Raw genomic sequence first — 15,254 nt, 5'->3', positions numbered from 1 at the left:
GAGAGAGCTGGGCTGGGTCAGCCTGGAGAAGGCTCCTTAAGGGGAGACCTTAGAGCAGCTCCCACTGCCTAAAGGGGCTACAAGAGACCTGGAGGGAGGCTTTGGACAAGGGCCTGTAGGGACAAGACAAGAGGAATGGCTTTAACCTGCCAGAGGGGAGATTGAGATGAGCTCTTAGGCAGAAGTTCTTCCCTGGAAGGGTGCTGAGGTGCTGGCACAGGGTGCCCAGAGAAGCTGTGGCTGCCCCATCCCTGGCAGTGTTCAAGGCCAGGTTGGACACAGGGGCTTGGAGCAACCTGCTCTAGTGGAAGGTGTCCCTGCCCATGGCAGGGGGTTGGAGCTGGATGAGCTTTAAGGTCCCTTCCAACCCAAACCACTCTGTGATTCTATGCCAAGGCAGAGGTGTCACTGCCTCTCTGACAAATCACAGTTCGAGCGTTTCAAAAGATTTCATACAAATATACCTACCAAACTCATCCTCTGCCACATTCAAATATGACCCACAGGACATACAACTGCGACTTCTTCTCTTTGATGTGCTCTCTCCAGGATACCAAGGTGCCCAATATACCCTTGTGTTTTCCATTTTATTACATCAAACACTCTTCAAATCAATATTGCAGAGGTGCAAAAAAAAATAGAAGACCTAAACACCATGCAAAGTAGTATTCCCTAAGTTTACTTATCATTTTTAGCCACATGGCTTGATACGGTGATGTGCCTTGGCTGAAAAATCATGTTCCCAAGAAGTTTCTACTCCCAGAAGGAAAATGACACCCAGAATATCCCAGTTCTGCCTTAACATCTTTCCTGCTTAACCTTCCAGAGGCCAAACAAGAGGGAACACCTGGCCTTTTCGTGATTTATAGTCTCACCCATCAAAAGGCTCCAGGGCCTTTTAATAAATGAAAGGCACAAACTTTGAGAAAACAATAATCAAGGGCTGGATCCAGGACTAACAGAACCAGCGCTCAGGGAAAACATTGGCAAGGCTGTCAGAGAGAAAGCCTGCCTGGCAGCAAGGAACATTAGTACAACATTCCCAGTGGAGTTGTTAAATGGAATATAAAAGTTCATGGATTACACGAATGAAGAGTTGAAGTTCACAGCCACAGAGCTCTGGAATCAGTACTGCAGTGGCAAGAAGACAGCTAGAAAAGCTGACAACTTGTGCCTTAGTTCAGGCTCATCTGTCAGTGGCGCCACAGGCAAGAACCACCTGAAGGTTTCAGAAAAGTGGATTAGACATCAGGCTGCCCACAGGAACAGCACTTGTCTCCTTGCAAAACAACCTTCTGCAGGACTAAAACATACAGGGAAAAACTGGGACAGGGAGCAGACTTCCACACAGCTACTCCTGAACACAACAGAAGAGGAGCAGAACCCTGCTAGTACACCTGGGCATCTTCCTGCTCCAGGTACAAAGCTCTGGCTGTCACAACCCAGCTGAACAGATGGCGACAGCACTGCAGTTTGCTTAGCCCATAGATGAAAGGCCCTGCCAGTCTTAGATAGCACGGGATACTCTCGCTGCTGTCAGTCACAGGGAGAATGGGTTTGAGCATTTGCAAGTGAGCACAAAGATGAAAACTGGAACCTTGGATTGAGTAATCTGTGAACCAGCAAACACCCCAACAGCACGAAAACCTTATTAGAAGTAGCTACTAGAGGCAACCACAAGCTCCATACCTGCTCCAGTTAAGCACAAAAGCCTGAAGCAAAAAGCAGCTAAGGATTGAAAGCATGACAGCTGAGAGATGGGGATCTTGGCAATCCATTACCCTGCCAGGACTGACAGAGGAAGTGTCCTGATCGAGAGCAAAAATCACGGCATGTATTTTCAGGAAGTGTCCCTGAAATGGGGAAAGCCCCTGAGAAGTTCTCTTGGAAGCAAGACATTTCCTCCTGGAATAGAAACCTTTGTGACTTTTCAATAACCAGCTGGAAGGAAATCTCCATCCACACACACCTCCCCACGTGGCAGAGTAGCAGAAGGTCCCTCACGTTATGCTGAGGCAGCAGGGACTAGATGCCAGCCAAAGGAAGGAAAAAGCAGCTCCCACTGCCCATAGCTGCCCTTCACACAGAGCAGGGGGACACTGGACAAGATGAGGATGTGTTTGCAGTTGAGAGCCACCTACAAACTGAGCTGACCACTGCAAGCAAGAACACGGAGAGCTGCTGCAGCTGCAGGCCCAGCCTGAGGGGCTTGTCCTGCAGAACATGGGTGCAGCCGCTGCACCTCCTAACACCTGATTCAGATTCATTTGATGACAGACACTGCACTCCCCCAGGACATCCTTGTGCTGCTCTCCTTGGATACAGCAATGAGATCGACAGGCCACTTTCTCCATGCTTCTCCCACTAACTACTCTCAGCAGATAACTACTGTGTGCATTGGTTTGTGGGCATCTCTCAGCTGTGTTCTTTGGCTGACAAGCACCTTAAAACATGCACAAGAAAAAAAAGCACCTGAGCAATGCAGCACAAAGCTTGTGAGAAGCGGGAGGCAGGTGGGCTGAGCTGCTGCAGGCCAAGCCTTGGTCATCTCCAACCCCAGGGTGCTCAAGAAAAGGCTGCAAACAAACAGGAAGCCCAACACTGGGCATGAATTTCACACTTTGAGACTTGTTTATAGCCATCGGCTCTGCTTCGCTCCCCTGTTACTGCCTAATTTACAGTAGACTCAAGAACAGCAAAGGCTATGGCATCTACCAGCCAGGGCAAAAAGAAGAGTCTTCATACACAGAGCTCATCGCCCTTTACAGGCTCCTCAAGGGAGCCAGAATCACAATGTCCAGCCTGAGCTTACCTTTAAAGTAATTTTTCTTTTTTCCCCCTTATTTATCAGGGACTCCCAAGAGCTACATAGAAAAGGCAAGCCTCAAGAGCTCTTGTAATGTTATTTATGAATTATAATCCTTTTCAATAGCCAAGGTTAGAGAAGAAAGATTTGAAGGAAAGAGTGGAGTGTCCCTGTGACAAATCCAGATTTTAATGCTAGAAGTAGTCCCCAAACAGTTAAAGGATATTTATCAAAGCTTGTTTTAAAATGTAGGCTCACACTGAATTCCAAGGCAGAGCAGCAGAGGTCAAAGCCCAGCGCGGCCAAATGAGCTGCTGCAGATAAGAGCACATTGTTCCTATAGGAATCTTTCACCCAGTGAAAGTTACACGAAGTTTTTGGAGAGCTCTAAACATGTACATCATTTTTAGTTGATTTTATATCTGACAGTTAAATACCCCAGCCTCATGCAGGTAGCTTAAAATACAGCTAACAATTGTTGTAGACTCCAACAAGTTTCTGCCTGCAACTCAAAGTTGCAGACAACCCTTTTTCTGTAAACCTTACAGCTGAAGCACCTTACACCTTAACACCCACTGCCCCATTTCAAATAGAACTTCACCAGAAGTTTTTCACCCAGTGCCAGCAAGGTTTGGTCTTGCACAGCCATCACACGCTCACAAAGGGGGTGATGGACAGTCCCAGGGGTGGTGAACAGCTTCCACAGAATGGCTTAGGGGAGAATGCTAAAGGGGATCAGGAAACATCCACCATGGCAAATGGACATAGAAAGAAACAAACTTCTTGATCATATACCATTTCCTATAAACCCCATCTCGTTCTTGCTCTCTCACCCCCTTGCTCTCTCTGCGTTTACATTGCAAATGTGACTGTCAGCATCATTAGGCTTTGTTTGAGAAAACAAGAACATCAATCTCAAAACTGGGCCAACACAATATGCCCATTTGATTGCTTCCCAGCCCATCAACACAAAATTAGGGTATTATCATCACTATTACTCGTGCCTGCAGTTTATAAATATGAAGGTTAATAAAGCCATTTCATTCCCTGGGAACAAGTCTAAATTGATCTGTCTTTCCAGTTTATCACAATCTCCCAGCTGTGGGAGACAATCTACATGAAGAAATGGTGTCCCTGTGATTAATAGCAGTCCTTCAGGCCACAAACACACCCATTAGATTTCACCTTTGATCTGATAAACACATTTCAGGGGAGTAACTTTGGAGGACAGGGAAAATGTGCCACAACTGTAGAAGTCCACTTAGCTATTACATTCACTAAGAACCACCACTGCCTTCTCCTGGTGCATAAAAGCCATTTGGAGAACAGGTTCTCAGCCTACAAACAAGCAGCTGGAAGGGCAGCAAATGCAGAGAAAGCCCAGACCTTCACCCACCTACTTGTGCATAATCCGTCCCTGCCTGGCACCACAGCCTTGGATCACCAGGCACCCAAGAGAAGCAGCCTCAGACCTCCCCAGGCCTCCTTCAGGCTATGGTCCTATTACCCACCGGTGAACTTCCATGCCCAGCAATTCCCCTCATGAAACCACAGCCATTATCTGCACTCGCATCAAGGTTTGGGTCCAGCTCAGGACCCTGGTCAGCATCATTTGCAACTATATCCCCTGCAGCAAGTTCCAAAAGTTTAATTACTCAGCAAACAAAGGGCTGGTTTTTAGCAGCTCTGAAGCAGTCACCACCACATAGTATGTGATTTGGTAAACCAAGTGTGGGATTTACTTTAGTATCAGCCACCATTTTATATATTTGAATGATTTCCTGTTGCCACCCAACCTCGTGCCAACTTTTGTGCTCAGACTCAGCTTGCAAAAGGCACCATCACCTCGAATTGTGTATCTTCACCCTCAGAAGCTCTTTGAACTCCATCTCTTTCCCAAGGGAGAGTATAGAATAGCTACGACTCTGCCAGGAAGAGAGCTTCTGACATCCACCTTGAACTCCTGAGTCCATCTGCCTGACCCAAATGACTGCAAGAACCCAGCATCTGTCTCAAGCCCTTTGGCAATACTTTGTGAAGTGCAGTGAAACACATGGAAAAAAGCAGTAGAACAGAACTCAGCCTTGACTTCCATCAGGTCAAGCAACAGGAGATGGATGCAAAATTAAATTAAGATCACCTGCAGAGATGTGAGCAAACACAAATTAGATACACTCCACAGCTTCACTCTGCCAGCCCATAAAAAGCAGGACAACAAGCTTTTGTTGTCCAAAAAATTGCTGTCCAAGAAATTTTCATCATCTGTGACTGTACATCTGTCTTATCCACGAGTGATTCTCACTGGAGGCACTACGTGCCTGCAAAAGAGATCCAAGCTGGACCCTAAATCGTTGCAAATTAACCATATTGCACAGACAGAACCTCCTAATCCACCTCCTATATGCAGAGGAGTTAACAAACAACACTGACATCCACAAAATCTGTGCTCAAAACTGCTTAAGCACGTTTCAGACCCAAGTAACTGTGTATGAAGAAGCACCTGTGACAGAACCCTGAAGTACACAAGTTCTCTTCAAACTTGTTAGCTTGTGTGTGGATAGTTCAGCTACAAAAACCCAAAGCATTGCCTGTGCTGGGAGGGAATACTGCAAGACAACAGATGACATCAGTGTAAAACAGAAGTGTCAGACTCAGTTTACACAGTTCAGCATTCTGCAAGAGGAAAAACGGCTCAAGGGACAAAGCAGCTCATGTATAAAAGAAAATTTCTCATTGTACAAACTCACAGCCACTAAAATGAGGATATGACTTCAACCGAGATTTAAACAACTAAATCTTCCTGCCTGGGAGCAGGAGAGGCTGATCATGACAAATTACTTTCATAAATGCAGATCATCCTGCTCTTTCATATCAAGTCTTCAGCACTTATTTTCTTTATAGTAAATAACTGCACCTATGGGACCATTTTACAATTCAAGTGTTTGCATAAACCTGCTGTGAGTCAACACGCACATTCCCTGGGAGATTCGCCACCCAGACAAAGTCATTCCTCCTCCAGCTGATGAAGGACAGCCATCAGCTCGGCCTCCTCAGGGTACGTGTACAGAGCTATCTCCTGTCATTGCCCCACTCAGGGGAGTCGAGGATTTACGTGAAGTCACCGCTGGAAGCCCTTTCACCTCTACCTGCTCTGGTTACAAAAGCATGAAACCAGAAATGTAGATTACAGCTAGGCTGATCAGCCATGCAGAACAGGAATAGAGGGGCCAGGAATGAGAACTACATCATTTAAAGCTTCAAAATTAACCCAAAAACCTGGACATGACTAGAGCAGCGCAGCTCAGTGGTATCAGTGACACAGGAAGGCTGATCCACGGCTTTAGGGCCTCCTGCCTCACCAGCTGACAACAGCTCATATCCAAAAGGGCCAGGACACTTCCATGCACAAGAAGAGTGTACTTCCAGTTCCACCCAACACCTGCACTCTCAGGACTTCACCATTTGCAGAGGCAAGAGGGCAGCATCCAGCTGTCAAGGCAGAACAACCGTTTGCCATCAGATCAGAAACCACAGCTCACCGCTGCAGACGAGTGTCTGTGCTTGGCAGAAGCTGCCCCTCAGATCAGAGGGGCTGCTTAGGGCAGAGCCACGAGAACCTGATCTACACAGAGAAACTTGGTTGACACTATTGCGTGATCATGGTGATGCCAGATTTCAGTCAGTGAAAACTCAATGTCGGATTTTTCACAGAGTTGATGGACAGCACCACCTCCCTCTCCTGGCCTCGCTCAGCTCCCAGGGCATGGAGCTACAGAAGACGCAGTTCCTTTTCTGTCACTGACCTCTGGTGGCGAGTACACGCAGGCAGGAGAGGAGAAAGGACCACAGCACAGCCACACACGGAGAGCCTGAGCCCTTCTCCCTCCAAATGGCTCATCTTCTCGTGCAAGCTGCAGTGCACCAGGTCCATACAAGCTCAGCGGCAGGAGCCCTCACACAGCAGCCTGCCTTGCCCCAAGTCACTGGAGCTACTCTCCTCACAGAGCTTGTTACAAGCAGTGGGGAGGATTTTACCTCCTTTCCCCTCCCTAAGGTGAGGAACAGAGATCCTGTGCTCTCCTTCTGAGCACACAGCTCCTGTGATCCAAGGCCCGGAGTTTCAGGAAAAAGCTGTGAGAAGTCCACAGCATAGAGGCATGCAAGATAAGGAAGGTGCAGTTACAGACGGAGGTAGGTTTTTGAGGAAGGGGTGGAGAGCAGCTCAAGGGTTAGCAGGGAAAGACCCCACCACAGAAAGATTGCTAAGGGGGAAATAGTCAGCAGGTGGCAACACAGACATCCCAGGTCCTTCCTGGGGCAGACCCTTCCCATCCCAACTGCCAACTGCTCAGCCAGCAAAAAGTGTGGGGAACACACTAAGGCTCAGCCTAGTACCTATGCGTATCCTCACTCCTCCCTGTGTGCTAACCAGATAAACGAGTTTGATGTATTCTGTTTGCAGACTGAACGCAGAAAAAGAAACATGAACGGAACCACACAGGACACAATACCCTGAAATAAAGCAGGATTATGGTTGTCTTTGCCAGGCTCAGCACAGGCCAGATCAAGCTCCCATGGGCAGATCCAGTAACAAGATTTGTGTTTAGACACTGGACTGTGAACCACAGCGACAGAGACGGATACTCAGATCTGAACAGTGGAAGCAATTTTCCCTCTGACTGACAATAACAGGTTACCACTGCAGCATTTGCTCAATGAACAAGTCCCCGTTAGCTGGCAAGTATATCCAACACACCTCCAAGTATATTCTTGTTTGAGGACAGGCTCTCCAATAGCTCCTATTTTGCTCTCCCTCTAACTAGACCCTACCAATTCAAATCCAGCAAATGTATTTTAATCACTTCAACTGATCAGTGACAAAGACCCGATAGTTCCACACTCGCTGTAACAGCGGTACCTTTGCTTGCTTCATGTGCCTCATGATATTGCCAAGATCTTCAACATCAACGACAGAATTTGTCCCTCCAGCTTCCTCAGCATCAGCCTCCGCCTCACTACTGGTGTCAAACAACGCCTCTGCCTGTGTAAGAAGAGATCGGAGAAAAATCAAAGCGAGGAATGTATCTGAATGTTAAACATTAGACCTTCATCTATGCTGCCAGTGAAATCAGCTCTCACACTCAGCAAAGATACTGAAAAACAAAGAACAATCTACCAATAACCTGTATAATGTGTACAAGATGCATTTAAACCTGAGGCTTTCTTCAGTGTGTATTTAAGAGTTCAGTAGCACAGACTGCCTGAAGCTCAGCCCACCTTTCTTGCCTCCAGACTGCTGCATTTCCCTCATGTGCCCATCTGATCCCATGAGAGGCAATCAGAGGAGTCAGACTCCCACTGTACTCATCTGGAAGCCTAAACCCCTTCAATTCCTCCAAGTGCCCTTTGGTGTCTGATGAGCAGGGAGTGAGAAATCTGCTTTTTAATCAAACTCTTCACAGAGCAGAAACACCATCTCCCTTTTTGTACACAGGCAAAGTACAGCAGAAAAGCACTCATGTAACAGCAATATTTATTCCCTTTGTTCCTGCAGCAGGCAGCACCGTCAAAACCACTCAGCCAGAAAAGCCCTTGTTTTCCTACAAAATTCAACATGGCCATCACAGTCATTTAAAGTGCCATAGCAGCTCTGGGTCTTGCACTGTAGAGCAAGAGAGAGGATTTCTTATTCAAACCTGCAATCAACAAACACTCCAGAAGACACACAAACGATTACAGACACACATTCAGAGCAAATACAGGACTTGCTCAGATAACACTCCCCCAGCTGCCTTTGGAAAAACCTTGGAATGCAGGCAAAGCACCTAAATTTCCCCAAGTTGAAATGGAAGCAGGTTAACTGCTCACAGAGAACTAAATGTGAAGTGAACTTAGCCATGAGAAAAAGCAAAGGCTCTGAAGAGAACCCAGACTGGCTCCCTGGAGCACCTATCACAACACATACCTCACCCTACCCAAGAGGAAGACTCCCTTATCATATATATGCCATCTAGCCTAGGTCCATCATTCATCACTAATTCTTTGGTCCTTCTTTTTGGGTGGCTTATTCTACTTGTTATCTGTCACGGGATCTCATCCCTCTTCCCCCTCTCCTCCAGAAAAAAGAAGTATCAAGCTCCCACAGCACCCCTCTGGGCTGTAGGAGAAAGGAAAGAAGTCAAACAGTGCTCCAAGGGGCACTAAACGAGAAATAAGGTCTCATGAATTTGGGCTTTACCTCAGTATTCTCGTATTCCGATGCCCCATGTTCATGGTCTGAACTTTCCTTGCTCTGCTTCCCTGGAGATTTGCACCTCCCTTTCTTGCACTTCCCACTGCAGGGCTTCTTTTCCCCTCTGCAGAGTGCCTGGAGCCGACTGAGGAACTTGGCTTTCCAGGCTTCAAAGTCGGCCTCAATGGTGCCATGCTTGCTCTGGGCCACATTGCAGTCCCCCTCAGCACAAGTCATGATCCGGCTGGCGCTGAGCATCCACAGCCACCTGTCAATATTTCTTCCAACCTGGGACAGGATCAAAGTTAGAGGGAAATTAAATGAAGGCCAAGTTAAACAAAGCAGGCAACTAAGAAAGCAAGGACCAAGCCTGGAAAGCTGGTTGCAGATGACTGCAGGACAGGGACTTCTGGACTCTCCCTCACCTGCCGACTCAGAGCACACAGTCTGAACACCACCACGCCTGGATTAGACAGTAGGAAAACAATTCTTCCCTGTGAGGGTGATGAGGCCCTGGCACAGGGTGCCCAGAGAAGCTGTGGCTGCCCCATCCCTGGCAGTGTTCAAGACCAGGTTGGACACAGGGACTTGGAGCAACCTGCTCTAGTGGAAGGTGTCCCTGCCCGTGGCAGGGGGTTGGAACTGGATGAGCTTTAAGGTCCCTTCCAACCCAAAGCACTCTATGATTTGAAAACACCTCTGCTATCACACCCATGTGATAAGAGGTGAGCTCTGGAAACAAGCTTCTTTATGCTATGTTTTGTTGGTCAAAATGGCCACATGCCTAACACATTTCCTGTGGCTCCAGTTATACAAACATACCAACCAGGTGACAAGTCATGCCTTGTCAATTTTCTGACCAACATGAAACTCATTACAAGGCTCAGATACTGCTATATGCCCACTTCTCTGGGCAACCTGTGCCAGTGTCTCACCACACTCACAGGGAAGAATTTTTTCCTAATGGCCAATCTCCATCTCCCATCTGTCAGGTTAAAGCCATTCCCCCTCGTCCTGTCCCTACATGCCCTTGCCCAAAGCCCCTCTCCAGGTTTCTCATCAGCCTCTTTAGACACTGGAAGCTGCTCTAAGGTCTCCCCAGAGCCTTCTCTTCTCCAGACGGAAGCAGCTCAGCTCTCTCGGCCAGTCTCCAAAGCAAAGCTGCTCCAGCCTGTGCAGCATCTCCATGGCCTTGATCCAACAGCTCCACATCCCACGTGTTGTTGCCCCAGAGCTGGATGCAACAGAAGGGGGGGTCTCACCAAAACAGAATATAGGAGAAGAACCACCTCCCTCAACCTGCTGGCCATGCTCTTTTGGATGCAACCCAGAACGCCATTGGCTTTCTGGGCCAATTCTCACATAAACGGTCAGGTATGTAGCATTTAAGATAGCTCAGCCTTTCAGAGGAGCAGAAATCAAAAGAAGGTGCACAGGAGATACTTACTGTGTTGTAATGATCAACATACACAGAGTTTCCCAAGCCAAACACAGCATATCTCAGGCCCTTCAGATAGGTTTTCTCAAAGCGAAAGTCATTCGCAGCCTCTTCTAACCACCTACAGAACCAGGCTGCGCTCTCGGTTGGCTGCCCATCTGTGTATGTAGCCACCAAGAACACACAGATGTTCCTGCTGGTTGTCTAAGAACATAAACAGAACATAGAGAAAAGATCATTCTACTTTTCTGAGCACTTCAGGAAGAGAGCTGGACCACGTGGACACCTGAAATAAGTCAAAAGATGAGATTTTTGCTGACCGGGTGAATAGTTTTTGGTGTGGGATGCTGCAGGTGATAATCCCAACAGTGGTGGATGGCCATCCTCCCTGCAAAGCCATCTTAAATTAACCAAAAGAGAACAAGCTCTCTTTCCCCTGCTTAATGGAGTGGTAAAACAGAACAGGACACCTACCTTTCCCACCCCAACCAACAGCTTGCAGAACGCACTCTTACAGCGATAATGCCCCCCATAGATTAGAAAAGCAACTATCAATATTGACAGAAGAAAAATCCATCAAGGATTCCCCAGTAGAAATTCTGCTCACAAGAAGTTTTTAAGTCTAAAAGCTACAGAAGGATCACCATCTACTTATTCCAGTTTTGAACCCTTCCCCAGGTGTACACTGTCTTAGACTGAACAGGGTCCCTGGTGCAGCTACTGTCCATTACTCACACCGAGTTACAGAACTGGCTTGTACAAAGCCACACTCAGCATCACATGTCCTACATGAGCCTTTCCTCAGCACTTTCAGCATTTAGCTATTTGTTGCTGAGGGCTGATGGACTGCACTTGCTTCCATGGAAGGAAAGCAAATTTCAATGCACAGCTTTGGGGATTTCCAGGATAACTGGAGAGAAATACAAGCAAACAGCCTTCACAACCCCAGGAAAAGCTTGGATTTATTATTCCCATTTACAACGTACCTACCTCCTCTAATAAACAATCATCTGGATCATAGTCTCCTATGCTAATGACTTCCACTGGCACATTAAGGGAAATAACTGCCTCAGCCAGAGCTCTGGCAAATCTCTGAAAAAAGAAACATAGGAAGTTACCAAGTGCTCCAACCCAGGTACCGTAAGGGTCAAACAAGCCCTGCTGTGCCCAGAGACAACACTTCTCCCAGCACAGCAAGAACAATGACACTGGAGAACTGGGTACTGGACCCATTCCTCACATTAAGAAAAAAAAAAGTAGTATATTGGCTGGAAGAAGAGAATCACATGAATTTTATGATTAGCGATTTTATATTTACACACACAAATGAAATTTCTTTTTGACAAAGCACCTGAAACAGCACTTCTCTCTAAGGAGACCAGCTAGCAAATTAAGAGCATATTTGAGGCCAGGTTTGACACAGGGGCTTGGAGCAACCTGCTCTAGTGGAAGGTGTCCCTGCCTGTGGCAGGGGATTGGAACTGGATGAGCTTTAAGGTCCCTTCCAACACAAACCATTTGGGATTCTATAATATTGTAAGAGTAAATTTTAAGCTTCATAATAATAATGTCTCCTGCATACTCCACATAAAGGCAGTAGTAAATCTGTTATTTTTATATACTTTCCACTTATCTTTCACGTTGGGCAATGACTTCCCATGACCTAATGAACTCTGATTTTTACACAGTGTAGTGTTTCTAAGGCAAGCACCATACTCGAATCTCAACAACATTTCAACTCCATGTCATGCACATAGAAAAAAGTAACTCGTACCTTTGCCGTGCCAGTCTGAGACCCATAGAAAATCTTTACCCCAGCAACATAGACCTCCTTTGCCTGCAGGGTGGCACATCCATTGACTAGTTTGTCTTCTACCCCTTCAGAAGAATTGGGATTCCCAGTGGGTTTTTCACCCTGTGAAACAAGTGCTGTGTCACATTCCATCCCTTTTCAAAGCCATGGTAACCCCATTTTCCTAAAAGCATTGAAAATTCCAGTCCTGTGACCAGACTCTCAGCACTATGCAAATGGAACAAAGCATTCGAGTGTCTCTCACCGCTAGAGAAACACACAAGTAGCTTTCTCTGAACTAGGCCACACTACAACACGCTCATCTCGTGCGCCATGGAGATAACAGGCTCCAGCTGAAGCCAAGAACTTCCCAACTCATGCAGCAGAATTTCACACACCTGCACGAGGGGCCTAATCCCACTCTTGTCCCAAAACCAGCCCAACCTTGTCATTAACATCACAGGAAACGTGAAAATATTGTGCAGAAGCAGAGTGATTTGCCTGAAGTGACAGAGCGACCCAGGCTGACACACCCCCTCAGTAACAAATGGGAAGTGTTCAGCTGAGTTCTGCTCTAACATCAGAGCAATGAGGGCCTTCAGTTACCCACAAACATCAGACAACCCAGACTGAGGAATATAACCATCAGATACACTGAACTACAGTTGGCATGTGCAACGACCCAGGTGGGCCCACAGTGAAGTAGCACATTTCACTGCACCAGTGGGTGCCTTTCTCCAGCAACTACTCGCTTCCACACACAGATTTTTGGGATCTTCTCAGACAAAGGACTTAGATGGTCAACTACCTTCTTTTGGTGTTTGGAGGTGGAGAACTGAATGATGATCCAAATGCTTATCCCAAAAGCAACTGCAGAATAGACATAAAGCCTGTGCAGCCATAAGGACACCAGGCAAGTAGAGAAGAAGCTCCAGGTGTCCATTGAGACATCCAAATCTAGAATAGATCACAGATTTAGCAAGAGCAGATTCCAACAGTACAAATTCAGAATGAACGCAACAAACCCAGCCACCCCGTACCTGCAGGCTCAGGCCACGAGCCTGATCCCAGGCTCTGCAAAAAACAGCCTTTGGCTAAAGGCAAGACACTACAAGGAGCCTTCACCTCCTCAGAGGTGCACCAGCCGAGCTCCACCTGTGTCCAGACTCTCCTATGGAAACTCTCGGTTTTCCTTAGAGAGCACCAGTTCTGTTACAAGCAAAGGCAGAAAACACTTGAGCTGTACAAGTGTCTGAAAGGAAACAATCTCCGTAAAACATCCAGGGTATCATACTGGCCTTAGTTTTGCACAGACCCAACATGTGCAGATCTCTGGAGCTACAAAGCTCCATGTCAAGGGGGAAATCACCTCCAAGAGCTTGCTGCTGAGCACAACCCTTGCTCACACACATGAGGTGCCACACTGCTTACAAGAGCTTTGACCCAGTTTCAAGGCCAGACCAAAACCTCAATTCAGGTCACAATCTTGGGGGCAAGCCGTTCACCCCTCCACCTGAACCTCCCAAAGACCAGAGCTGGGAGCGCTGCAGCTCTGCGGCAGCCCCAGCGAATCCCTTGAGGGGCGCTCCAGGAAACTGCAGCACCCCGGGAACCCGGTTCCACCTCCCGTGCAGCCCCCTGCAATTCCCCATGGAACACCCCCACCCTCCCCGTGCCTGACCGCCGCTGGAGCTGCCTCCCCGCCCCTCACCCCTGTGCCTGCCCTACACCTGCCCCTCTGCACACACCATTAATTCCTGCTCTGAGCTCGCCCAACCCATGGAACCACCTTCTGCGGGAGATCCTCACACAAACCTCTCGTCCCCTTGCCCCAAAACCACCTCACGGTTATTATCCTCCACACGGCCATTACCCACCAGAACATACTCCCCGCTGCAGCTACCCTCCACACACCCCCGAGCTCGTACACGGCCAACCCCGGCTCGGCCATTCCCACACACACAAACACACGGCCCCGGTCCCTCCCGGGCAGCGCCCGGCCCTCGCACGGACACCCGCCTCCCTCCGCTCCGGCCACGCCGCAACAGACGCTGCCGCACCCCTCACCGGCGGAGCACCACCACCTCAGCCTGACGGCCACCCCTTCCGGCCGCCCCCCGCCGCCAGGCGCCGTTTCCCTCCGGACAGACTTTGCAGAGCTACAGGGAGGCGGGGAATGCGTAGGGGCGGCCACAGAGGAGGCAAGGCAAGGCAAGGTGGATTCAGCCAATGGCAAGACAGCGCGCGGCGGCCCCGGCCAATGGGTAGGCAGCGCGGGGCGGCCCCGAGAGCAGCTCCCCGCCCGTGTGGCAGCCGCGGCCGCCGCCGTGTACATTTTCGCGCGCACAGGGGATCCGCCTGCCTGACGGGGCCGTGGTGCGGGCGCGGCGGCAGCGCTTCGGAATCGCGGCTACCGCAACAACGTCCCAGGATGGCGCAGCGGAGCGTGAATGACGGCCGGCACCGCCGGCGCCGGGTGCGGCGACGGTCTACGGTGGGAGGCCTGTGGGGGATCCAGTGTGGAGACGTGGCTGTGGCGGAGGCAGCCCCCTGTGGGAGCGGCTGTGGAGCCGGGCACCTGGCATGGCCCTTGGCCGGGAAGCGCTGGGTGGCGGGGAGAGGCGGGACCGGAGTGGCGGGGCCAGGCCCGTCCCTGCTGCCGTGCTGGGTGACAGCGCCCAGGGTGCGATGGGGTGAACCGAACTCTTCCTCCTGGAACAGCCAAGGAACGTAGACAGCCAAGGCCTGAGGAGAAGCGGCGGCAGTCCCCGAGCCCAGCACCGTCGCCGGGGAACGGAAGGTTGCGCAGGAGGAGCATCTGCCTGCTGGTGCCTTGCGAGACCCACCCACTGGTGCAGGTACGTCGCTGTCTCGCAGCCTCTTTTGGCCTCCTGTGGGCATAGAATGTGCTCAGTGCAATTCCTGCAGGGCTGGGGGCAGGCTGACCTGCCTGCCTTGGGGCAGGAGGTCTCGTCCTTGGCTGAGT

The 15,254-nt window shown here is 49.2% G+C and overlaps 1 protein-coding gene across 6 annotated transcripts in view; it reads right to left on the bottom strand.

The window, feature by feature from the left end:
* LOC115601888 (S-adenosyl-L-methionine-dependent tRNA 4-demethylwyosine synthase TYW1-like) overlaps positions 1 to 14,393 on the bottom strand; it is a 53,579-nt gene extending 39,186 nt beyond the window's left edge. Inside the window, exons 1-7 of one of the 6 annotated variants that reach the window (XM_030472382.1) lie at positions 14,336 to 14,393; positions 13,077 to 13,225; positions 12,251 to 12,391; positions 11,467 to 11,568; positions 10,486 to 10,680; positions 9,045 to 9,326; positions 7,725 to 7,847 (exon numbers count right to left, since the gene is read on the bottom strand). In XM_030472382.1, coding sequence (XP_030328242.1) covers positions 7,725 to 7,847; positions 9,045 to 9,326; positions 10,486 to 10,680; positions 11,467 to 11,568; positions 12,251 to 12,391; positions 13,077 to 13,211 — 978 coding nt within the window. In that variant the 5' untranslated portion in view covers positions 13,212 to 13,225; positions 14,336 to 14,393. The other 5 variants (XM_030472389.1, XM_030472383.1, XM_030472388.1 and 2 more) reach the window with 5 other exon arrangements.
* Between the last annotated feature and the right edge of the window lie 861 nt (positions 14,394 to 15,254).

Source organism: Strigops habroptila, assembly GCF_004027225.2.
Source record: "Strigops habroptila isolate Jane chromosome 13 unlocalized genomic scaffold, bStrHab1.2.pri S16, whole genome shotgun sequence".
In the NCBI taxonomy this organism is placed as follows: domain Eukaryota; kingdom Metazoa; phylum Chordata; class Aves; order Psittaciformes; family Psittacidae; genus Strigops; species Strigops habroptila.
The sequence above is the reverse complement of the archived record's forward strand: the minus strand, read 5'-3'. Positions and strand labels throughout refer to the sequence as shown.